This window comes from Agelaius phoeniceus, chromosome Z, assembly GCF_051311805.1.
Source record: "Agelaius phoeniceus isolate bAgePho1 chromosome Z, bAgePho1.hap1, whole genome shotgun sequence".
NCBI lineage: Eukaryota > Metazoa > Chordata > Aves > Passeriformes > Icteridae > Agelaius > Agelaius phoeniceus.
The window spans coordinates 47,244,115-47,268,583 of NC_135303.1; the positions used below are offsets into that span (position 1 = coordinate 47,244,115).

General features: G+C 37.2%; 2 protein-coding genes across 5 annotated transcripts in view; both read right to left on the minus strand.

The window, feature by feature from the left end:
• MCCC2 (methylcrotonyl-CoA carboxylase subunit 2) overlaps window positions 1–8,909 on the minus strand; it is a 38,372-nt gene extending 29,463 nt beyond the window's left edge. The window contains exons 1-5 of the mRNA XM_054652179.2: window positions 8,688–8,909; window positions 5,345–5,411; window positions 2,045–2,129; window positions 1,681–1,782; window positions 955–1,082 (exon numbers count right to left, since the gene is read on the minus strand). Of these exons, the coding sequence (XP_054508154.1) occupies window positions 955–1,082; window positions 1,681–1,782; window positions 2,045–2,129; window positions 5,345–5,411; window positions 8,688–8,819 (514 nt within the window). The 5' untranslated portion in view covers window positions 8,820–8,909. The remainder of the gene's footprint in view (window positions 1–954; window positions 1,083–1,680; window positions 1,783–2,044; window positions 2,130–5,344; window positions 5,412–8,687) is intronic.
• A 544-nt stretch (window positions 8,910–9,453) lies between these two features.
• The window catches only part of BDP1 (BDP1 general transcription factor IIIB subunit), a 54,094-nt gene continuing 39,078 nt past the window's right edge, over window positions 9,454–24,469 (minus strand). For 3 of the 4 annotated variants that reach the window (XM_077171444.1, XM_077171446.1, XM_054651558.2), the window contains exons 32-42: window positions 24,181–24,412; window positions 23,049–23,206; window positions 22,244–22,394; window positions 21,484–21,670; window positions 20,148–20,208; window positions 18,398–18,587; window positions 17,084–17,297; window positions 16,131–16,173; window positions 14,957–15,260; window positions 13,468–13,702; window positions 9,454–13,104 (exon numbers count right to left, since the gene is read on the minus strand). In XM_077171444.1, the coding sequence (XP_077027559.1) occupies window positions 12,976–13,104; window positions 13,468–13,702; window positions 14,957–15,260; window positions 16,131–16,173; window positions 17,084–17,297; window positions 18,398–18,587; window positions 20,148–20,208; window positions 21,484–21,670; window positions 22,244–22,394; window positions 23,049–23,206; window positions 24,181–24,412 (1,904 nt within the window). In that variant the 3' untranslated portion in view covers window positions 9,454–12,975. The remainder of the gene's footprint in view (window positions 13,105–13,467; window positions 13,703–14,956; window positions 15,261–16,130; window positions 16,174–17,083; window positions 17,298–18,397; window positions 18,588–20,147; window positions 20,209–21,483; window positions 21,671–22,243; window positions 22,395–23,048; window positions 23,207–24,180; window positions 24,413–24,469) is intronic. The other variant, XM_077171445.1, reaches the window with a different exon arrangement.

Sequence of the window (24,469 nt, forward strand, 5' to 3'; positions counted from 1 at the left end):
CACATGTTTGACTTATCAGCAGGGCAAGAAACTTCAAACACTTGGGCTGGCCAGAACTTGTATTTATATTGACTATTTAACTAGTGCAAGCATCCAGACTGGCAAACAGCTGATATTTAAGTCGCTAAACTAAGCTGAAAAGACAAGGAATAACCTGCCCTATTTTTTAAAATGGAGTAGAAGGTCTTTCTCCTCTGATGCTGACATAAACCCACAGGAATACACACTTTCTTATAACTCTGTTTAAGCTGACTGAAACTGGCTAATACGTTCAGAAGTCATTAGACTGGGAATTCAGGCTGAAGGGAAGACATTGACAGAAACCTCTTGTATTTGTATAAAACCATATAAGAAAACACTACCAGTAATACATTACAGATACTTGTCACTTTGTTCATCTTTTATAATAAAAGCTTATGTAAGTAAAACTTACATGGAAATCTGGCTAAATACTGATCTAATAGGGTAAACTCAAAATGTAAAATAAAATACAATTAAATATCTGCTTCAAAAAAATTCATCCCAAATCCTAAAAGTTTATTAATCCAAAATATTTTTGACAATTCTGTCACTCTTATTATTTTTATTTCCTTGGGATGTTTTCTCATATAGATACAGTTTAAGAAAAAGTACGTTCTGGTGGAGGATGTAATTTGAATTGACTGGATGAGTCTACAGGAAATGTTGCTTATCTATGACAGAAAGAAGTGATACAGTGTTAACAGCTGCATCCGTATTTTATGACCCCAGCCCTATAGCAGGAGTGTACACATCCTCCTGTTAAGATGTTCCAACCCTCTGTAAAGATAATACAGTATGGATGAAAATACATTTGAATAGGTGTGCTTTAAACACACTGCTGGTTAGTCAGATCTGCAGACACATCTGCAGACACATCAGCAGACACATCTGCCCTTAACACTGGACCTTGGCTATTTCTGCAATGGGGCTTACCCAAATAAAGGCAAGGGAGATGATTTTGCATTGCAATTTCTTGAGCACGTAGATGTTTTTTAACAGTGATGGGATAATAGGTACCACCTTTGACAGTTGCATCATTAGCAACAATCAAGCATTCCGTCCTAAAAATAAAAAAAGTTTATGAGAGAGAAAAGTATTTCTAATGAGTAAATATGTATGTCAGTTAAGAAATGCAACATGTCAAGGACTCTTGAAGCTTTGATGCTCTAAGAGAGCTCTTCTCACCCACCTTCACTCAAGGGCACATTGTAACAGCAGCCTCAGCACTATAATGTCCTGTTCCATTATTTTAGGGAGTAAAATAATCCTGCATAGCACCATAATTAACTTCAAGAACAGTCTTGGAGGTACTCTGAGTAAGGAAAACTAATTTTTAGGCTAAAATACCACGCTATTTTTTTAAAGTAGCTTTCCAAATGCACTAATCTCTTTCCTTCATTGGACATCTGAAACTCCATGTATGTTTTGTTTAGTTAGTGGGATACACTAACTAAAAATCCCTGACAAACAAAAAACAAAATAAAATACCTCACTTCCTTTTAGCTATGGCCAAACAAATTGAGATACTGATTTTGTTGATTTTTTGAGTGTCTGAAACAAAACATTAAAAACACTAACAGCCTAATACTGGAAACCGAATAAAATGATACCTTCTTCCTTTTCATATCATAAGTAATGTAGATGACTGGAATCTCTCACCCAGATACTCGTCCAATGCCTGTGATAATGCCTCCTGCAGGTACCTCTTCATTATCATACAACTGGTAACCAGCAAACTGGGAGAACTCCAAAAATGGAGACCTGAATAATAACAAATGAAATAAAATGGTAAAATATTACTAGTTCAACCTGCCATTGAATCTTACTTAAAAGGTTAAATTTTAAAAGATTTTTTTTAAAGCAGATCAGTATTTCAAAGAACATTTCTGTAAAATTTCAATAATGTTATTTAGTGTTCATCATGTTAGTGTTTATGGAAGCTAAAGGGGAAAGAAACCTGTTGCAATATTTACCTGCAAGAGACAACCTGAAATGTTTAAGAAAAGAAAAAGGAAGTACCTACCCAGGATCAATAAGCTTGTCAATTCTTTCTCTGGGCAACAGCTTTCCTCTTGATGTATGAAGCTTACGAGCTTTTTCTCCACCTCCTATGATACAACAGTAAACTGTCACATTTTCTATGGACGCAGATAAGATAAATTGTCAGTTATATTAAAACTTTGAATGGAAATGCTGATGAGTTCCAGTTTTTGAAGTATGAACCTTAATAATAAATAATAGTTTCTACTTCAAACAGATTTAAGGTATTGATAAAAAGGCTTGTTTTTTTAGAACCTATTTTATTTCCACCTCATTTTTTACAGTTAGTCTTGAGGCAAAGATTTTAATAAACATAGTTGTCTGAAACTTTCCCCCAATGCCTGGCAATAAACACAAAGGCAGAAAACAAAAATATGTAGAAAGCACATCAGTAGAACTACAGGAAATACTAATCCCTAGAACTCATTCATAATAGCTACACTGAATGCAATCTTGAATGACCCAGCACCATCTAGATTAATTTCCTTAGACCATGCCAAAACTGTAGGCAGAATTCAGACATACAGCATTTAATATCAAGTTTATATTTGTTTCATTTCAACTCTTCACTAGAGGTCATCCTAAATCTTTTGCTCTCTAGAGCTTTGTGTCATTCAATACTTCAAGATTTGTTGACACACCTCAGCCTCTTTGTAACAACAACTTATAAACATTGTCTCTCAGTGTAGACAGATCACTGATCTGCCTCATCACTCTAAAATTGTCTCCCTGTCCAAAATAAAGACGTTATGTTTTGCTAACATTCTCCTGAGACTCCAGGATTTCTCTGTCAGCTAGACATAACTGAAACAGAGATTCTAAGCCTCCCTTGAAGTCCTTTTTCCCACCTCCTTCCTTGATCACTACACACATAATTTCCTACCTGTCAGGCATGCCAGAAAGCCCACAATTTATTTTCAGTTCAGACAGTTCATAAGATCTATATATCCAGCCTAAGCCTAAATCTTGTAAATTCTTTCTGTACAAGTTTGTTAAAAAACAACTTCTCATATCCATCCACAGAGATACTACTCTCATCCATGTTCTCAACATCTCACTACATCATAACTACACTATCTCTGACCTCTGAAGTCTTTCATTTTTACTGTGTGACACTGCAAAAATAATTTTCATCCTGAGACTTCTGTCATCTCTGCGCATCACACAGGCTTGCTTCCCAGGCCCAGCAGCCATTCTATTGAACATTCCTCTTCCAACACCAAGACACTCTACCCTGCACTAACCTCCATTCTGAGAAGTAGTGTACTTAACAATGAAACACACTTGGAAGCATTTAAGTTGAAACCTCTTCTTAATTTCTTCTTTACAACAATGCCCAATGCCTACACCACTGTAACTGCTGATGTCCTATGATCAGTCACGGAGATTAAAGGTATCTCACCTGCTTCTTGTGCTTCCTGTCAAAAAACCACCTGTGGTAAAGGGGCAGGAACCACTTCCTGTTGCACAGCTGGGGATTACTCAGTAGAGTGGGATATGGGTTCAGAAAAACCCTATACACTGAATAACAGCTAACAAATGAAGCATTCATTGCAAAGACCTCAAACAAGAACTCATCCCCGGACAGCTTTTACAGTGAAATTTAAAGATGCTGCACATATCCTTCAGAAGCATTCAACATAGGTACCAAATTTTTCTTATATACTTAAATGATATGTAAAGCAATTTCAATCAATGTCACTCAAAACTGTGTATTAACATTCTGGTAGAGGTTGCTCAGATGAAGGAAAGATGAACAGTATGGTCTTGTCCTGTCATTGTGTAACAGGCAAACAAGCAGCAAGGAAGAAGGTCATAACCATTAGTTTATGAGGCATACATCATTAGTTCATTAATTGCTGAACAGTCTCTACACCCATAAAAGCCAGAGGCAGCCCATGGGTTTTAATATCTCCTCAGGAAACTCTGGATCCCTGTTTCACAGCAAGAAAGAAAAAGCATTGAGCACAAAATCTTAACTGTGCTCCATTCCAAAGTTGTAAAAGAAATTGCGTTATATAAGAAACAGTGTATAAAATGACAAAACCAGTATAATGATAGGGCACAATTAAAGCTACGTGCTCAGCCTCTAGCAGCATAATTAGGCATTTATTAAATGTTTTCATTTTATTGTTTCCATTAATTATAGTCAACTGCAATTCATTCAGTCAGCCTTACAAGTCAAAAAGAAGAAACACAGATTTTGATCTTTTAAACTACTACTGACCTGCTTTCTCCTTGCCAGCTCAACTACAGCTAGAAACTTGGAAGAGATCAACCAATAAAAGGAGGACAATGGAGAATCCCCATACTTTAATGGATGCATGGGGAATTATAGTGACAGAGGATGAGGAAAAGGCAGACATACTTAATACCTGCTTTGATTCAGTCTTTAACAGGATATCAGCCCACTGAGTTGGAAGACAGGGACAGGGAGCAAATTGAAGCTCTCTTAATCCAAGGGGAACTGGCTAGTGACCTGTGACACTACTTAAACACACACAAGTTTATGGGGGCAAATGTGATCCACCCAAGGGTATTGAGGGAGCTGGTGGAAGAGCTCACAGAGGCACTTTCCAATATTTAGCAGCAGGCATGACTGAAAAGGGAGGTCCCAGGTGACCAGAAGTTAGTCTAGACACCCACTGCCAGGAAGGGCTGGAGAGACAATCCAGGGAACTGCAGGCCTGTCAGTCTGGCAGTGGTGCCAGGGGAGGACATGGAGCAGATCATGTTGAGGGCTGTTATGCAGCACATACAGGACAACCGGGGGATCAGGCCCAGCCAGCAAAGGTTTAGGGAAGGCAGGCCCTGGTTGACCAACCTGATCTCCTTCTATAACAGGATGGCCCACTTAGTGGATGAGGGAAAGGCGGTGGATGTTGTCTCTGTGAACTTTGGCAAAGCCTTTGACACCATTTCCCACAGCTTTCTCCTGCAGAAACTGGCTATTCATGGCTTGGATTGGTGCACTCTTGGCTGGTAAAAGGCCCTGTCTGGACAGCTGGGCCCTGTCTCTGGCTGGAGTTACATCCAGATCATGTAACTAGTGGGGTTCCCCAGGGCTTGGTTTGGGGTCCAGTCCTCTTTTAATAAGTTTAACAACAATGTGGACAGAGGATTGAATGAATCCTCAGTAATTTCCCAGATGACACCAGGTTGGATGGGAGTGTTGACCTGCTGCAGGGCAGGAAGGCTGGATCAATAGGCAAGGCCAACTCTTTGAGGTTCAACAAGCCCAAGCGCCAGGTTATTATTCTAAAATCTAGACTTTCATACTTACCTAACCTGATTTTTTCTGCTTGTTCTTGTAGCTCAGTTACCAGGGCCTTCATTCGTTCATAGTTCTCCTAAGTGGGGAGCAAAACAGAATTTTAAATTCAACCGAGGGTGACTATATTTAAATTTTTAATAAACAAACATAAGAAGTACAAGACTAATTTTTCTTCCAAATCTAATTTTACCTTACTAAATACTGTCTCTGTATTGTCTTTAAAGTAGTAACATTTCTACCCTAGTACTGGCCTCTCTCAAGCATCCCAAAGCATTTAATCAAAATGCTTTACAAAAAAATCTTATTGTGTTAGGATAGGAAAAGACTAGTTCTGAAATTAATAAACTAAAATAAACTACTTACTATGGAATTGAAGTGCTGTTTCTTAGATTTTGTTTATCTTTGGCATAGGTTTGTTTACATTTTGAATCTAATTTTGTAAAAACCACAGATTTGAATTAATTGTCCTTATTACTTGTACCAAAGGATGAATGACCTAGGTCAAATAGATTTTGGTAAACACTTTTTAGATTCTTTTTGTCTTGGTTGAAAAAGAAGATAAAAAAAAAGTTGGTTTTGTTTTGGTTTTGTTTGGTTGTGTTTGGTTTTTTTGTTTTTTTTTTTAAGCTGGTGTTCTTGCTATTATACTTCTAGAAAAACAAAGATTCATAATCTGAATATGAGTGAATCAGTACTGAGCTCGCCATTTTCATTCAAATTATCCAAAACTCCATGAGCACATTACAGCAAGTTGGGACTTTTTTACAGTTTCTTAGGAATTTAAAGGTATTAGTCAAGCTTAATTTGTTGGGTTTTTTTTGCCAACACATTAAGAACTTTACTACCTTTCTGAAAAGTGCAACTGCAATAAAAGAACATGCTGCACAAAAAGATCTGATTGCCTTGTCTAATTCTCATTTATATGATGTTTGAGCCTACTTTGACAGAAAAAAAAAACAGCTGGTAACTCCATGTTAACTCTCTATAACTCTCATATATACTCGAACACACAGACTTAAGGTTTCCCTTAGGAAGATGCTGCAAATGTTGCAGTTGAGTTTGTTCACTTAGGCACTGAAAGGTAAAGAAACAAAGCAGAAATAAAATAAAAACATGAACAGATTCAGCTCACATTTGAAGTGCTTTGGCTGTAGAGTGACTTTCAAAACAACATTATTTTTCTGCCTTTGTAATTACCACAAATAAATTAAATAGACTCTCTTGAAAGGTAAAAATGTATCCTGTAATTCCACATTTTTAAAGTCTGGAGTTGTCACAACACCCAGTATTACTTTACATCAGTGTTCAGCTTGTCCACCTGGGTCATTTTGCACCTTTACACACCAAAAATTTTTCCTGTTTCTCCTAGTTCAGTCAGTCTTTTTCCTCTAAACACATTCACCTTTTGCACACAATACTGTGCTTAGAAACTCACCTTTAACATAGGAAAAAACCAAAAAAGCAGGTAAAATGGCAGAGGATGTTAACAGAGTAACAGTAATCACAGTCATAGACTTTTTCATTAGCTTTTGACTCACTGTAGCTAGTTTAGCTACTCTACATGAAAACTGTGAAAGAACTTTTTAGATAAACTGTAAAAAATACTGCACAAAACCATCTGGGTTGCTTAAACTCATTCAACTTCTATCACAATCTTTCATGCCTTAAACCAGAATAGAACACTGTTATATTTTACCAAAGAGAAATAAGGATGTTTTAAAAGAATTCTGAATACACACAGAAAAGACTATTCTCAGAAATAAACATGCTAGTTTTACCATGTATTTGTGGGCTCTTCATTATTATCATTAAATAATGAAAAAAAAGGTCAGTGAACTGGCATCAAGTTCTTTCTGGAAAGTGGTCCTTGCACTAGCACATTGGGTGAAATTCTGCTGTTAATATGAGGATTTCTACAAATTTCAATGCAAAATTAAGAGGCAAACTCTAAACACAAATCCAACAGTTACTGCACAAGCTACATGAATTATTGCTACATCACCACAGTGTATGTAAGAGCTAGTGCCTGGAATCTTCAAAGAGACTTTCATTTTCCAGAATTTAGACTCACTCACCTTTAAATGACATTTCTGCCTATCTGGTTCAAGAGACAGTTTGCATCATCAAGGCGAGCCTGTCTAGTTGAATTCACAGCCAGAAAGGTAAACAGTGGCCAAGGAAGGCAAGACCCTCATCACCTATCATAATGTCTTCTTGTGTTTGCGCTGTTATTCCTTGTATTACTTTTTCTTCAGGTGGTGAAGTGCCTCTTTGTGTTTGTAAAGCAGTGCTTGCACTTAAGAGTGTTCCATAAATTATTTCTACCAAATACTAACACTATTAGCTATTTTACCAAGCCTTGCTTTTCTTTTGAGGTTGAAAGAAACCCAGACATAAGGGCAAATCTGGGGGCACCTCAGATTAGTGAACACCTTTATTAAAATACTATAATTTTTTGGTACACGAAATATGAATGTGTGCACATATATAGACACACTTCACATACACAAGCTGTGTATGTGTATATATATATGCATATGGACAAATTCTGAGATTACAGAGAAGCTTCAGCCACCTAATTTCTGTCCCAAATTTAGTTTCTGCAAAACAAAGCACAGAACCAAACACAGAACCAATGGACCTATCTCATTAAGAACACATGCCGTTGCTTCACACCAGTTTTGTATATTACATGAACAAATACGAAAACAAACACATGCCCTCCTATCAGCCTCGATTCATACCTAAAGCCATGTTTTTCTCAGACTAACTGTAAACACAATTTTTGAATATGATGGCCTTAATAATGCCCCATTAAAAATAAATGTATTTACATCAGATGAAAGTACTGCTCTCTTCGTAAAGACAACTGGAATTACACCTAGCTCTCCTCCTCAAAAGATGTTTTTGGATGCAAGTCCATGGCTCTGTACAGCTATTCCAGCTGTTTTCAACTCGGGAATCAATTTGTAAACACAAAAACATGCAACTTTGAAATCATCAGGCTCCATCTTCCACTGCCTACAAACCCTGCCTCCACCTCACTAGCACGGTATCGATCAGCCTGAAACGCAGCAAGAGCTGGCACCCTGATTTAAAAGGGCAAAAATATTCATGAGCCAGACGACTGCACTAACCCACGTTTTTTTCACACACTATCTGTAAGCTCGGCCCGCAGAAACGGACAGGCCTGGGCGCTCGGGGCGCGGCGCTGCCCCCGCCGCTCCGCAGGGCGGGACCGGGGCCGGGACCAGGACCGTGCGCAGACACGTGCTCGCCACGTCCCGGCCGCACCGACTCCTCCCCGGCATTGCTGCGGCCCGCCCGGGCCCTGCGACCCCCGCCGCCCTACCTGGTAAAGCGCGGAGCTTGCGTCAGGGCGCGACCCCACGGCCGCCACCGCCTCGCCGCGGTACCCGCGGGCAAGCAGCGGCCGCAGCAGCCGCAGGCAGCGGCCCGGGAGCCGCGGGGCACCCAGCAGCATGGCCGGGCCGGGCCGAGCCGAGCAAGCCGAGCCGAGCAAGCCGAGCCGAGGCAGACGTCCCAGGCCGCCGCCGCCGCCACTCCCCCCGGCGCAGCCAATGGGCACAGCGGGGCCGGCCCGGCCGCGGAGTCCCAGGCCGGGCCCCTGGACCAGCCAGTGCGGTAGAACGCCCTTTGGAAGAATTGCGCTGGGACGCGCACACGTGAAAACTGTGTTTTCACGCACAGCCTAGGAAAGCCCTTGCCTTTCTTAGAAACTTGTCGTACAGTAATAGGGACAATCTTTAAAATCCAAACCATCTTTGGCCGAGTTTCTTCCTTCTGTGAAAACTTTGCTATTCTTCAGTATTCCAGTTTTACTTTAAGTCAAGGCCCTTATCTTGTTACCTTATCTTTAGAGAAAGGTAACAGCAGGGTGTCGGATACCAAGTAAATCAAGCTCTATTCTAAAACAAAACCAGGGAACAACGACAATGCCCCTACTAAACCATGCTCAGCCTGTTACCAGCAGGTCTGTGTGCACCCCAGTGGTGCAGCCCAAACTTCACCTTTTCCTTTAGTTCACACTTATTAGCTTCGTGGACTTCTAAGTATTTGAAAACTGCATCTGAAACTTAAATAAACAGCAACACAGGTAAAAGAAAATAATTTATTCACATAATTTACATACAGAATAGGACTACTTCCTTTGACACAGAAAGCTTGTATGTGATGATACAAGGCGTCAGACAACTCTAAGCAAAACAGTTTTATGCCACATCTTTGTAAAAATGCTACACATACATATTGAGATTTCAATGATATCTTCTTACATCCTTCATCATTATAAAACTTCCATACACAAAACAAAACACAAAATTCTCTTTATTTCTATTCAAATTAAATTTGTTCTTAAAAAAAAATTCCTCTATCAAAGTGCATGTTATTTGCTGCAAGGAAAAAGAAAGCATAGCCCCAATTAACAATGCAGATAAGGCACCATAAATCTTAGTAATGAAGTAGTTGATTTTTTCCCCCTTATAACATGAATGCAAGCTAAAATATATGGAACTGAATATAAATTATTATCCCCTCAGAACTCACTCAAAAGGTACTCACAGAAATTATTTCATAGCCACTCCTCAAGAATCTATTTTTAGGCTCTATGAGTGCAATTGATATAAACATGCCAGACATAACAGGAAGTAAACACTTGCATACTTAATATCTACAAGATATAGAATACATAGAGTTACATGTATACATGAATCTCTTTCATAATGTTTACAGTAGAACAAAATTTAGATAAACATTTCAAGTTAAATGGATTAGACAAAGCAAAAGATACCATCCGAATAGAAACTGTGGTTGTATTTTTGAGGGTTTTTTGGGGGGTGAAGTGGGTCGATCAGATGCTTTCAAGTAAGTTACTCTACACTGGGAGCACTAGTCCCTTTTCCATCACCTCAAGGAATACTGCTGCTAGTGACATTTCACTGGCAGAGCTAATATACCAATTTGCAGTAACAGTAGCTTTCTTCTGTATTTCTCCTCTCTGACAATAGTTTAAAGGTTCCTTCAGAAGCTTTGCCAACAACTTCTGAAAAGAAAAACATTCTCAAACTTCATAGACTATTTCAAAATTAACTATATATTTGTATTATTTACCTGCCAGTAAAAGATTACCCAGTCCAAACCTGATTATAGGTTTCTTGAGAGCATTAACAATACCATTTAAACATCAGTTTAACCTTCATAATAAATTGCTTTGCAAAAGTACCTGCAAGTATTAAGTAATGGGAAAAATTTTAAGACTACTCAAGCTTGTGCAAGCAGGAGTTTCAGACTAAATATTGACTCTTTCAGCAACCACCTGACTTTCAGAGTGCATAAACCTAATTACCTCACCCAGACAAATTTCTTGATGAGGTAAATAAAAACGTAAACTAAAATCTAAAGCTAAATCAGAATTTTATGGCAAGTTACAGTACAATCAGACATGCACATAAGAAAACCCTTTTAATTCAAGTGCTTCAAAGCAGCAAATCCTCAAAAGTGACATTATATAATCATGGTTTAAATCCAATGTCTTTGTGCTACTTTGCACAATGGAAACTGAGGAAGTCAGTAAATATACAAACAACTACACATAAAAATAAGGAGAAGAAATTGTATCTACAGCTTTGTTTTCCACTTTAGAAGAAAATTAGCATTTATACTAGGAAACATCAATCTCCTCCTCCAAGTGATAAAAAAGGTTGCAAACATTAACCTTGTGTTATCTTTTAGTAAATTGTGTTCTTAAGTTTTCAACAAATTTTTAAGGAACCAATCCTACTGGGCTTTTCACATTACAGTCTTTTAAATTATGTGATTAAAAAACTCTTACAAAAATATGTAATTTGGAGATTCAAATAAAAACACCTGAAGTGCTTGACATATGTATGTATGTATTTACTACATCACTTCCAGTATTTGCATTCTGATCTTCAGATATTACATTATACCCAAAAGATTAATTCCTCCTTCTAACGTAACATACTTCACAAAAAGAAGTAAAGAACTTGAATAGTCAGTACTAAGAAGCTTTAGCATTAAAATGGAAAAGGATACTTGTTGCAAGATTAAACATTATTTCATTGCATTTTTCTGTAGGATAGTTATGCACTCATTATCAGTGTCTAAACAAGTGAAACCATAAACCAGCAGTCAGTAAGTAGTCTGGTGCTATGGCATCATTGTAGTGGTTTAGACTATGCCAGCATTTTCAAAGTTCCTGGGTTGCTTCAGAAACAATCTACTTCATCTTCACAGCACTAATTAACATGTCCTAGGGTGACTTCATGATGCTTGTATCCCCAGTCATCTTTCTGTTTATGCTGGATATTAGGTTTTGCACCTTTAAGACTGGTTCTGAGAGCGAAGGGGAAGAGAAGAAGTGCAGAGTTTGTTATCAGAAGCTGCACATGCTCCTCTGCATTCTCTCTCACAGACTGTGTTGTCTGCAGAACAGACAGACGGCAGGTGAGAGCTTTCCTTTGTTTTCAGTTAGGTTTTAGCTAGCTGAGGCAGAGAAGTTCACTGGACTGTGGCTTTTCTTTTTTTTGGGAACTGATCATCCCTGTTCTGGACTGAAAACCCAGAAAAACATGGGCACCTCACACCTGTGGCCCACTGAAGCCCAGGATGCAGCATTTTCCAGCACAGGAGGAACTGGTAACAGACTGAGTGAGCTGAGTTACACTCCAAGGACAGGACTTTCTGAATTTGCCATCTCTTCAGAACAGCAACAGGTTTTATTGTTTAGTATTGTTCATTTTTTTATGCTTGTGAATACTCTGCTTGTTAAATTAATAGGTTTTTTTCCACTTTTCTCCAAGAAAATCTTTCCAAACCAGTTGGGGGAGGGACTGCTTGAATCTGCTTTCTAGAGGGACCCCTTTGAAAATTTCCTCTCAAATTTGCCCTAAACCAGGACAAATACATTTTTTTTAGTGCCCTACATGTGGCTCGAGAAAGTGAAAAAATCCTGTACTGATTGCATTTTGGTTCTACTTACTCTGCATTGAGATAAAGCAGTCAGTAGCCATGTTGATTGAATTCATAATGTCTCTCTGGATGGAGGCCTTCGCCTGTCTCTGGTCCCTAGGCTGTTTTGAGGGTTTAATACCTTTCTGGTCCCTAGGCTTACTTTCTTATCTGGAGATAGATCCATTGTGCCTAACATGTAGCTTTTACAGTAGAGGGGCAGAGATTTGAGTTGCTATTGTGCTGGGCTCAGTGATAATGGTTTATAGGGAGTTTACATAGGTACAGGAGCTTGTTCAAGACGTTTGGTTTATGGTTTCTTTGTCCAACCCTGCATCCCAGTTCCAGTAGCATGTTTTGGCGTTTATTAGTAATCACACCCAGTTTGTTAAAGGAGGAGCAGGAGATGAGGCTTTTCAGCCTTAGCTTTCCATCTTCTCCTCTGAATCTGTTACATTACTTTCGGAGAATGTTCAGTTTTCCCTGAATATTAAAGAGATCACTTTCCTTGTATTTTATCTGCTACTGTTATTACTGGCTGACATTAAGTGTGGCATAATGAATATCAGAACAAATTGTAACTTTTAAAATAAATACTCTTTTCTTGTTGCAGTATATTCTGTGATCCTAGGTTTTTATAAAACCCTTTGCTATTCTGAATCATCCACTTCCATGAAGATGTCACTGAAAAAGTACTCAGAGATTTTGGTTGGCTCTCCTTCCTTCTCTTGATCTTTAGCACAGAGAGGTGGCTTCTCAGGTGAGTTGTTACTTGGAACCTGATAAAACAAGAAAAGGTTGCTCTTAACAGTCTTCATCAGTGTGTATGTGTAAATATATTTACATATATATGCACATGAGCTATTTGTAAGGGTTATTTATTTATGTAGGAAGTTTTGACTTCAGGGGGAAAAAAATCAGGGTTTACTGAAAATGAGAAATAAATAGATATCCATGCAGACAAAAATCAACTTAGTTCCCTTGCAAGTTTCCTAAACATGCACAAGTCAGAATCTGTCAACTGGAACAGATCCTGGACTCAAAACACGAATGCTACACACCCATCTACTCACTCCTTAAACAACTAATTCTCTGTTCTTCACACCTCAGAAATGCATGGTTGTTCAAAAGTAAACTCATACCATAACTGCAGCATCAGCAGCTACATGTTCATGTTCCACAGATGATGAAGTAGAGGGAAAGGAACAAGAGTCCCTCTCATCCTTAGTGGACGGAGTGGGTTTCTTTAGACTTCGTTTTGGTGTCACAATTCGTGGCTTTTGGACCTTCCCTCTATTCCCTTTGGTGTCTTCTGCAGATTCAGAATTACTTTTTTTGCAAATTAAAGATAAAAATCCCAATGGTTTTCGTCCACCCCTGTTCAAAACAAGTATGGTCAGGCTGTCATAGGATTGCTCGATAAAAGGAAGATGTAAATAGCATTGCAGGAGTCCAATTCTATACACAGGAAATAAACACACACCTACAGGACATATGAAAATTCTAAGGAAAAAAACCAAAAAGTCATTCTGAGAAAGGCTTTGGTATTACTGAATATTCCGGTACAAGAGTTTTTTTGAACAGTCACAGAGATTCTTGACAATTTTTAAGCCCGGGAACAGGAACCTATTATTTGCTGCTAATTCACAGCTTGTAACAAGCTACCAGACTTTCAGAAAGTGGCTCCAAGAAGGATGGAGGCACACTTCTGAAGAACAAACTGAAAATTCTGAGCATCCTTCATGTAATCCATGGAAAACCTGGTCCCCAAGGATGGAGCTACAGCAGACTACCTCCTGCAGGGTTTTAGCCTAATTACAGCAGCAAACCCAGACCAGTGAGCTTATGGAAGTCACAGCACTGAGCTTATGTGAGTCACACACAAAGTATTAACTTTTCATGTTGTTAAGAGTTTACAAATTAGAAAGTAAACTTTAAGGCAAGGATTCTGATGTTAATGCATCACTATCCAATTGCTGTGGATGTCCCAAATATAGACAATATTGGTACTCACACAAGCATAATGAAAAAGTAAATGCCAGATTAGAAGAAGCCAGTGGAGCATTACAATCAAAATAATTAAGTACAGGAGCAACAGAGAACATGAACTCAAAACATTTAAACAAACCGTACAGAAAAGTATATTTTAAAAATCAAATCAACATACAGGGAAGAGGAATATCCTCTAAGCTGCCAAGATTGAAACTCCTTTGGGGAAATTACTTATGTCACTGCTAAAAATTCAGTAACAAATCTTACTGGCAGGATGAACACCCAAACAAATGGATGGGTATATATATCACAACATGAGACTTAGCTATGGAAAAGAACAAATTATCCTAAGTTCCTATCACAGCAAGTGGATGCCTACCTGACAAAAGGCTTCTATCATGTCTAAATAGACACACAATATGTCAGTAGTGCCCTTCAGTGGATCTACTCATTTAATGAGTAAAATAATGCAAATTTCAAAGCAGACAGTTTGATGCTTTCTGATTTGCAGGAGATTATAGATACTGTAACTCTTAGCCATGCAGGTCACAAACAATGGTACTAAAAAGATGTCAACATAGAAACATGATCTTTTTTTACGGAACAAGCTGACAAAACACTATTGCAATTACTCCATACCTGAGTAATGGAGTTTTTGAAGAAGATGCTGGGCTTCTAGTTTGTTCCAACTGTGCAGATTCAAGCACATTCTCTTGCTTTCCTTGTCCACTTATTTCTGCTCTTCTGTTAGAGGTTAATCTAGACATAACCTCCTCTTCCATTTCAGATGCTGTATTCTCAAGTGGTGCTTTCCCTAAGCTGTCCAAAGTCTCAAGCTGGCTTTTCTCAGCCAGTTGTGAGATAGACTCAGACACCAATACAGAAGTAAGTACTTTTTCCTTTGCTGAAGACTCTGTAGACTCTGTTTTTTGAACAGGATTCCCTGTAAAAGAAGTTGAGGGTCAAAGACTTCCGTGATAACACAAGAGCCCAAAAAACACATGATATTAAAATGGTTTGAACCATTACAGCAGAAGGGCTGAATTTTTGTTTAGTTTTATTTTTCCATTTATTTTTATGAGTCACCACTACAAATTAAAAGTTCGTGGTCTACTTTTAAAGCCTGTAAGACCATATGACTGTTATAGGAAAAAGCTGGTAGAAGTGTGGTTTTAAATTTTACAGCACACTCTCCCCACTTCCCCCATCCTTTATTAACACTCCACAGAACTCAGTCTAGTCACCTAGCCATTTAACCTTCTACAACTTCCCTTAGAGGTCTTTTTCAGAGCCAAAATTATAGTTCACCAAGCCCTTCCCTGGCTCAGATCAATGAAGATTGCATTGTCAGCAGTTTTGCTTTTTCTCTGTTTCTTCAGAGGCTGATTGATCTCCTAAACAATTCCATACTTTTTCAGTAAAAATGCAAAACAAAATAAAAATAAACTATTTTGGCACTGTGTGGTTAAAATGCCAGTTAATACTTTTGATTATTTGTGCTCTTTAACAGGTGGAAATATTTGCTTAAGAGACAATAACACGTTTAGTCAAAAAAAACTCCCAAATTTCACCAATAAACTAGCTACAGCAATGCTTTTAAAACCATTATTAAATAACCAACATTTATGTAATTCAGCACACCTAGTTTATAACAGAAAGCATGGAATGGTGGTATTAGTGTAGTACCAGGAAAACTTGTTTCTACTATTGTGTTAGATGGCCTCAGAAAGAATTGTTTAGCATGACAACCAGTACTAAGTTGTGATGTGTTTACATTCATTATACTTTGGTTTGCAAGTTTACACGTACATACCAGAAGTTACCATTGGCACATCTGTGGATTTAATTGAATAACCCTGTATTTAAAAAAGAAAAAAAAAGTTTTTTTAATTGCTCTTAATACAGAAGAGACAATGAAGTTGATAAACTCATATCACACATGCACAGTTCTAAGCACAGGACTGATACAGTAGGACAGTGCAGCATCCTTCATCACTTAACTCATTTCCTAAACAGGCTTTTCAAGATGTTCTTATGACAAATTACTCAAGACAAAGATATTGAGATAAGACATCAAAGAAGGAAGAAGATTGTTATCCATCCCTTCTTAGAAAAGCTCTCTGAATCATCTGGGGAATTACCACCCATTCCTACACCAAGGTACACTATACAATCTTAGCCCGCTTACAAAGATCAATGGTAGTTGCTGCCATAAGCTTGGTCATATTGTAAAAGAGCACAGAAGGATGCTGGAAAGATGGTGGCTTGTTTTCACTGGCAACTTGCTTTTTAAACTAGTACCTGCTATGTTAAGAATCAATAGGAACATATCTATCTAACAGCTTCTTCATGTAACAGACACAATGCAGATTCAAAACATCATTCAGTGCACCTAGACATCCTGCCAGTCACCCAATATACCTCCAGAGTTTCCTCTCCTGCAATGCCATTGTCATAAGGTTGATGCAGAATGAACCAAGTAAGACATATTACCAGTCTGTCTACTAGGAAGTCTAATTCAAAAACACCTGAGAGCCTACAGATTCTCAAAAAACCCTAGTAATAAATAAACAAATACCCAAAACCTGTTGTAGATTTAAAAACTAAAAGCAATTTATAGGTGTTGATTTTCCTTTTAAATTGTATAGGCATATATAATACATATTTAAGCAAGTAACACCATTAAAAAATAAACATAATTAAAATGCTCTATTATGTGTTATGTATCTACCCCATGGATGAAAACTCACCAAATTATGATCTCACCTTGTAAGTGGTTTCCAGGCTATTTTCCACTGTAACAGTAGATGGAGTTTTCTTGGAAGGAGGAAAATCATTCTCTTCAAGCTCAGCAGCCAACCGTTTTTCAGCTGTCTGCAACTTTGAAACAGGGTCTACTGCACTCTCTAGTTGTTTGGTATCCGTACTGCTGTTCAAAGGTCCAGCAACCTTACCAGCTGCAGTTGTCAAGGATTCAGTACTGTTTATAGATATATAAAATAATTATTGTGACAGTACAAGAAGCCAAAACTTACTTTGTATAAAGTATGGAAATTACACACGAATCTTTGGTGATACTCTCTCTTGCTTAATGTCAATATTAACTTCAAATGTACCATTTACTACCAAGAAACAATTTGGAGTTGTGCTATTTGGAGTTAGTTTTTCTAGTCATATTGAATTTAGTTTAGCTGCTCTATTTGAACTCCACTTGGTCTTTTCATATGATGCAAAAATATGGCAACTTATTAACTGCCCTAGAAAAATGCTAAAATACAGTATTATTTATCTGCACAGTTGAACCCCCACATGCTGTATGGTCTCAAAAACATACAGACATATATAAGACATACAGAGAAGCAGCAAAGACTAGGAAAATATAAAAGCTGTAATTGCATCACATTCTAGTTATGATCTGAGGACTTTCCTTAGTATAGTAATGTTGAACTAAAAATTTTGTTACACTACATTCAGAGGTACTCTTTGTAAAAGAAATTCAAGCCTTTTTGGATTGCAGTAGACAAACCAGCTATTATTCTTTGGAGTAATTAATTAGTTTATGTTTTCACCTTGTCTGCCTTTAAAATAGCAAATTCAAGACAAGAAGAATTTATTTTTTAATTATTGTTTATTGTGTTTTTCAGAAAACCATCTACATGAATAATCTGGACGAGCAATTAATAAACAGATACTCTACAAAACTGTTGAAGTAATGTAAAATGCAAACATGCTTAGATTTTTTCATTTCAATTGCTTCGCATTGTAAGTATCCATAAGGCCAAGTAAAGCTCAAGATGGGCAAATGACTTCTACTAAAAAGGAAGAATTACTCTAAAGGGTAAATCAGAATTAAGATGACACCAAAATCTCAGCTAACTAAAACACTAAATTTCAAACATCTATAGAATCTTCCTCAAATCGAATTAGGGCCCTTTTTACTTTCTTAATTCTCTAGCCATCTGTCAAAATTACTTCCTCTTGCATTTCTTCTTTGGAGAAGTTCTAATCTGTACTAGACAGTCAGAGAACAATCAAGGTACACAAAAACTGTTTCACTTTGATTAAAAACAAAGCATTTACCTCTCCACTTCAGTCACAGTTGTTTCACTTGCATTTATAGGGCTGATAAGTATTGGGGCTGGTAGTACTGGTTCTGAAGTTTGTTCCACCATAGCAGATGCATCAAACTCTTTTGAGCCAGCTGGGATTTCCACCAATGTTAAAATGAATGTCTGTTCTTCCTCTGGACATCTATGACCATCATTCACTACTATAATTTTTTCAAGGAAATAAGTAACAAAAAAACTATTAATCAAATATGAAATTATGCTGTTCCCTTCATGTCCTCCCTATACAGAGTACTGAAATTTTAGGCATTCATTCCTCCATGGAAAAAGACACTGGATATATTCTTGAGACAATAAGCTTCCTGACTTCCCAGATGAGATACACATCATCATCTCCTGGTGCTTATGCACTGCAGAGGAATCCTGATTACCATTTAGAATGAGGAATATTAAAAATGCGTGGTAATGAGGAAGATTTTTAAAGGGTGTTCTAGCATTAAAGAGCAATTTGCAGTTTAATTAAGCGTATGTCATGGTGGTCAAGTGCCCCTCTATCTTTAATTGCAACTCTCAGGTATTAAGAGTTACTTCTTTAAATGGCAGATGTCTACTATTTTGAAGATAAGCACAGGATTTTTCCCCTCACTGCAGACTGGCAGAACAGGATCTGAAAGCATAGTCTTGAATTTAAGAGGAAAAACAGAGATAATTTAATCAACAAACAGATATTAACAGATAGTTGCCAGCTGCCATCCATTAGAATTTAAGGAACAAACATTTGTAAAGTTTTCAAAAGATGGAAAACAACAATGGTAGTCCATTATTTAAGACAGATCTCAATGAGGTAAAGCTGTTATTCCAACCTCAGCTTGCTTGGATTCTTCATCTAATTAAACACAGTTTAAGATGCCTCACCCAAGATTCTGGCAATAATAGAGCACAGCAACAAATGTCTAAGAAGAAGTATTAGCCTGATCTTTTGCAGAAGCTCATGAGTTACAGCTTTGGACTGTAGTTTCCACGTAAAGTAAGTATTCTGGGCCTCTGTCACTGTGACTATCCCCTATGTTAGACAAGCAGTGGTTCCAAACCAAGCATTTCAATTTGTTCTAGGGAACAGCAGACATCACCTTCGTAACTTTCATCATACTTCATCAGTTAAGCATTAATCTGTTGACTCAGCACAGCTAAAGAAGGAAGTTTGATTGTTTTACACGTCCCCTCTTCTTCTTTCCCTCTGCTCCACACTTGCACAGTACAGCCCTCCTACTCACAGAACTCTGACAACAGCATTCACTTGGTAACTTCATGAGCAACTACAGCTCACTAAGCCTGTGGAAAACTACAGTTTCTCACCCTCTGTCATGTTCAGTTTTTGTTGGGTGAGTCAGAGGTGCAAAAAGGACTCTAAAAACTATATACTATACCTACCACAGAGTAAGCAGCAGGAGCTCTCAACAGGGCAAAGAGAGCAAGTTTCCCTTCCACTGATACTTAAACTTAATGAAGGGCTGTTCAAATAGTTCTTAAGTCTAGTTTCTATTAATGAAATGTAAAGACAAGAGGCTAGGGAGGGGAATGTCATTATGTGGATGCTGTGGATCATTATTTGTGTTAATGGAATAGAGTGATTAATATGTCAATGAAAAATTTAATTTTTTTAAAATGAAAATTTCAGGTTTGTAATTCATCTTTTAGTAAGCGCAAGATAAACAAATGTGGGCTTTTGTTAACTTTGAATATTAGCACTTTGAATATTGTACCTGAAGTTTCTTCTCTGCTGCTTATGCAATGTCGTTGAGCATCTTGAGTACAAGCTTCATTCTAGAAACAACACAGTTGAAATAAAACAACACGGTTGAAATTAATAAATCTTGAAAATTACTCTAGGAAACAGGAAGAAACAAAGCATGTCAAATGCTGAAGATCCAAAAACTCCAATCACATCATCATTATTTCATTTGTCAGTTTTCACTTCTAGCTGTTCTAGGCTGAAGAGTACTAGCCTAACAAGGACAAGAAACACTGGGGAAATATAAAATTTATATGCAGCTTCTTGTCTATATTAGTAATTTGTCAAAATAAATTTATATTTCCTACAGCACAATTCTGTCGAGATGACTCACACAATAAATTGTTCAGCGGCACTAAGAAAGCAGATTCCTACAACCCTTAACAAACCACTGAGTGCCAAATAAAAACATGAATCTCTACAGCTCATCTATCCCTTCCCTTCTACAGCTTGTCCCTTTACTAAAACCAGGAATTAATTGAACCACCTCTACCACAAGCTGCCTTTTCTTATATTCTCTCTGCCAGGCCTGTAAGAGCAACATCATTTTTGCACATTGTCCTTATATGAAATCAGCCTTGACACAGCAACCTGCTGCACTCGGGAAACAAGCTACTATGCATTAGCTGTTCCAATGTAACTACATGCTCACTGATCTCACACAACACTAGAATCCCTGGGGAACTGTGAATGAACCTGTCTCTCATGACAAAAATAAGGTAACTCTCATTTATACTAGAACACAGACCCACAAGCAACTGCAAAGAAATGGATGTGCAAGACATATTGTTTACCTGTGACAATGTACATGATGATAATATAAATGATATAGATCTATGTAAAAATTTGCAAAATTTGTGTATGTCATATAATAACATGCATGTAAAACTCTTGGTTTTTTTTAATAAATGAGAAAGAACATAACGAAGAATGCAGTTTGCTTTGCTCCATCCAAGCAGTAACATTTTAACTTCATTTTAATGTAACAAAAATATAACAGTAAGAGGTTGGTCACAGTGAATGGATACAAGAATCTTAGGTAACTTCTTCCATCAAGACTTCTTAAAAATTCCTCCCAGTTTTGCTAATGTGTATTACTTATTACTGAAACATTCTAAAGAGAGTTTGCAAAGATTAAGTTTGTCTGAAATATGGTTTGGATATACCCCTGCAAAAAAGCAAGTTTCGTTTACCACTGCAGTATCAAGTGTTTAAAACTGGTGAGTATATTTGGACTGAAAACCTCTTTCTTACAGAATTTCAAAATCTGGGCGCTTCTGGACTGTAATTAAGTTCTTGTTCTTTACCTGAGTAAAGTTGACTGTACGTATTTGGTGCTCAAGAGGACAAGGACTCTGCTCAGACAGTTCATCCACAGAACTTGGATTTGGACAATCTTCTAGTCCAAGGTGTGATTTTTCAGGTTTTGGCAATGCAGTTTGATGTCTTAAATCTTCTGAATTTCCACATGCATCTCTTATCTGCTTTTCTGTTCTGCAAGGTATATATCTAGTTAATTTGAAAACAGATAAAGATACCCTGTGCAAATGCTAAATTTTGTGTTACAATGTATTTAATATGAATAATATCTAATTACAGGGAAACAAAGCACCTGTTTAAAGACTACATCATTGTACTAAACAGAATGCATAATCTTTGAACAAATCTACATAAAGAATTTCACAGAAAGGCCTCTGTAACTTCACTAATGGAGACACTCCTACTGAAAGCACAACCAAGCAGGAAGCATTATAAGCTCATTAACATTTCTAAATTAATCAACTCATTAACATTTCCTTTCCGTTCCATGAAAGACAGTTAAGCAGCAAGGTAATTACTAAGTTCTAAAATAGCAAACAAAAGTTAATGTTCTATCTCCAAAAGCTGTAGCAGAACATGCAAAGGAGAAAAACCTGAAGTCTAAAATGTACACTATCTGTATAAACACATACACAGAGTCTGTGAGCACACTTTTTCCATTACACTCACATACTACACCTGAACTTCAGCTGCATATTTTAAGACACAGTAGGAATAAAGTCAGTATTAAATGATGAGTCTTCTTACCTCTCAGTTTTGTCTACTTGCTTGTTAAGTTCCATACTTCCAGATGCAAAGTCATGAAGAACTGAAGAATCACCTGCAGCTTGTCTGATTGGCTCTGGTTCCACCTTCTGCATTTCTGCATTACCCCTCAGGGTTATAGGATCTAAGTTTTCTAAGAATAAAAATTAAAATATTGTCTTTTCAGTCTGAGGGTATATATATATTTGTATTATTTTTTATATATAATCTTGTATGAATTAAAGTTTTGTAGTATGTTTATATAGACACATATACATGAATGTGCACATGAATAATTGTGTCTTACATAAATAAGGCATATACACATATCTCATCTTGCCTTTCCTATTTTGCCAGTGACATGAAGACAATTAAGAGTTTGAAGATTACCTTTTTTGCAACTGCTTTAAGAATAGAAAGCCAGTTCCTTCTATCTCCTCTTCCACTTTTAATGGAAGGAAAAGACAGTAATAATAGAAAAAAGTACAGTGGATTTGACTGTATTTTTGTATTTGTATAATTACAGATTCTGCCAATCTGTAATTGACATTCAAGTAATTTAAGTGCCTTACAGGTATTTTAATACCTGCAGAAAAAACCTGCTATTCAAATTTCATTTAATTTCATACTGAAAGGTATTCTCATGTATAAAACGATATCACAAATGGGTACCCTATCTTACAATGGCGATGTTTTACCTGTAAATGTGAATGGAAAGTGAAAACATTCAGCTTTGTTTCATTTCATGAACAGTTGTCAATCTACTGAATAACCATTTTCAGAGCCTTAGGATAAGAAACAGGCTTACCAGATTGAATTTGCTCTAGTTGTTCCACAAGTATATTTGCATTAAGTATCTCCTGCATTATGTTTTCACTGGACCTCAATATTGCAGAGGTTGGCTCAGGCTCCAGGTGTCCACCTCCTGTCAGTCTCATACTATTCACCACAGGCAAAGAGCTACCACTACAAGTAAAAGGAAAGATGTCATCAACAGAGTTTCTGATTTTTGACAGTTAGTGAAGAGAAGATGTAAGAGATATGAGGTAGATCAGACAATGAAGACCTGAACTGTAGGCTGCAACTGGCAGAGAAGACAGAAAACTACCCGTCAAGATAAAAAAAAATAAAAATCATCTGCGAATTGAAACAGACAGGTATGCTGCAAACTAGTATGTTTCTAATGTAAAGGAATTAAAAAAAAAAAAAAAGAAAAATCTTTATGTTTAAATAACAGGAGAAGATCAGAAATCTAATACATATGAAATAGTAGAAAGTTCTGGTTTGATAATATAATTAAACTGGATGCAAAATAAACTATCTTGGATTAACATTTTTCAAAGAGCATAATCTCATACTTTGTTCAAGCAGTCAACAGCTTAAATAGTTTTCCAAATAAATCATGATAATCAGCAGATGTTTCTCTGGGAAAGTGTCCCACGAAGCTGTCTAGTAATTCACAAATGCAAAAATTATTAATGATCATTCATTAAAACCATAATGATGGAAGATCAACTGGTTTCTTGCCATCCCTTTGCTCTAAATCTTTGATCTACACCTCCGTAGCAGCAGTGACAATTAAGCAATTTGCCTTGGTCTGATTAGCTGTAGAGAACTTTGCAAGAAAGAGCTTGGTAATTAAGAGTGATCCAGTGCATAATTAGTTTGCATATTTTTTTCTCCCCTTCCTCCGCCAGTAAACCTAATTTCATGAGAAAAAACAGTTGTAGATACCCAAAATTAAATAAAAACACTTCATGAAAGTAGTAAGAAAGAGATGAGAAGAGTTTCTGCAGATTACATACTACATTACATTAACAGAGAGACCTTTACTTAAGCAAGACTGCTTGCAAATTGATAAAAATGCCAGAAAGAACCTAGCAAAAGTAAGCAGTGCCAGAGGATCTGTCTCACTAAAGAAAATGAAATAGTAATTTAACCTGGTATCAGTAGCATCCATCTCTGAATATTCTTCTATCCCTGTTCTTGTGCCAGTGATATGATGCTCTACATTGATGTTGTTTCCATCCTCAGAAGGCAGCAATTCCTTGACAGAAGTGTCTGAAGCAAGTGAATACTGACTAGAAGTTCTATTTTCTTTGGAGTACACCTGAGTTACAAGGCTATGAGCTGTGTCCAAGTCATCTTGAGCAGGTAACATATGTGTCTGTTCTGGTTATAACAATAAACAGAATGGAAAATTTCATTTAAAACACTCAGGTTTGGCAT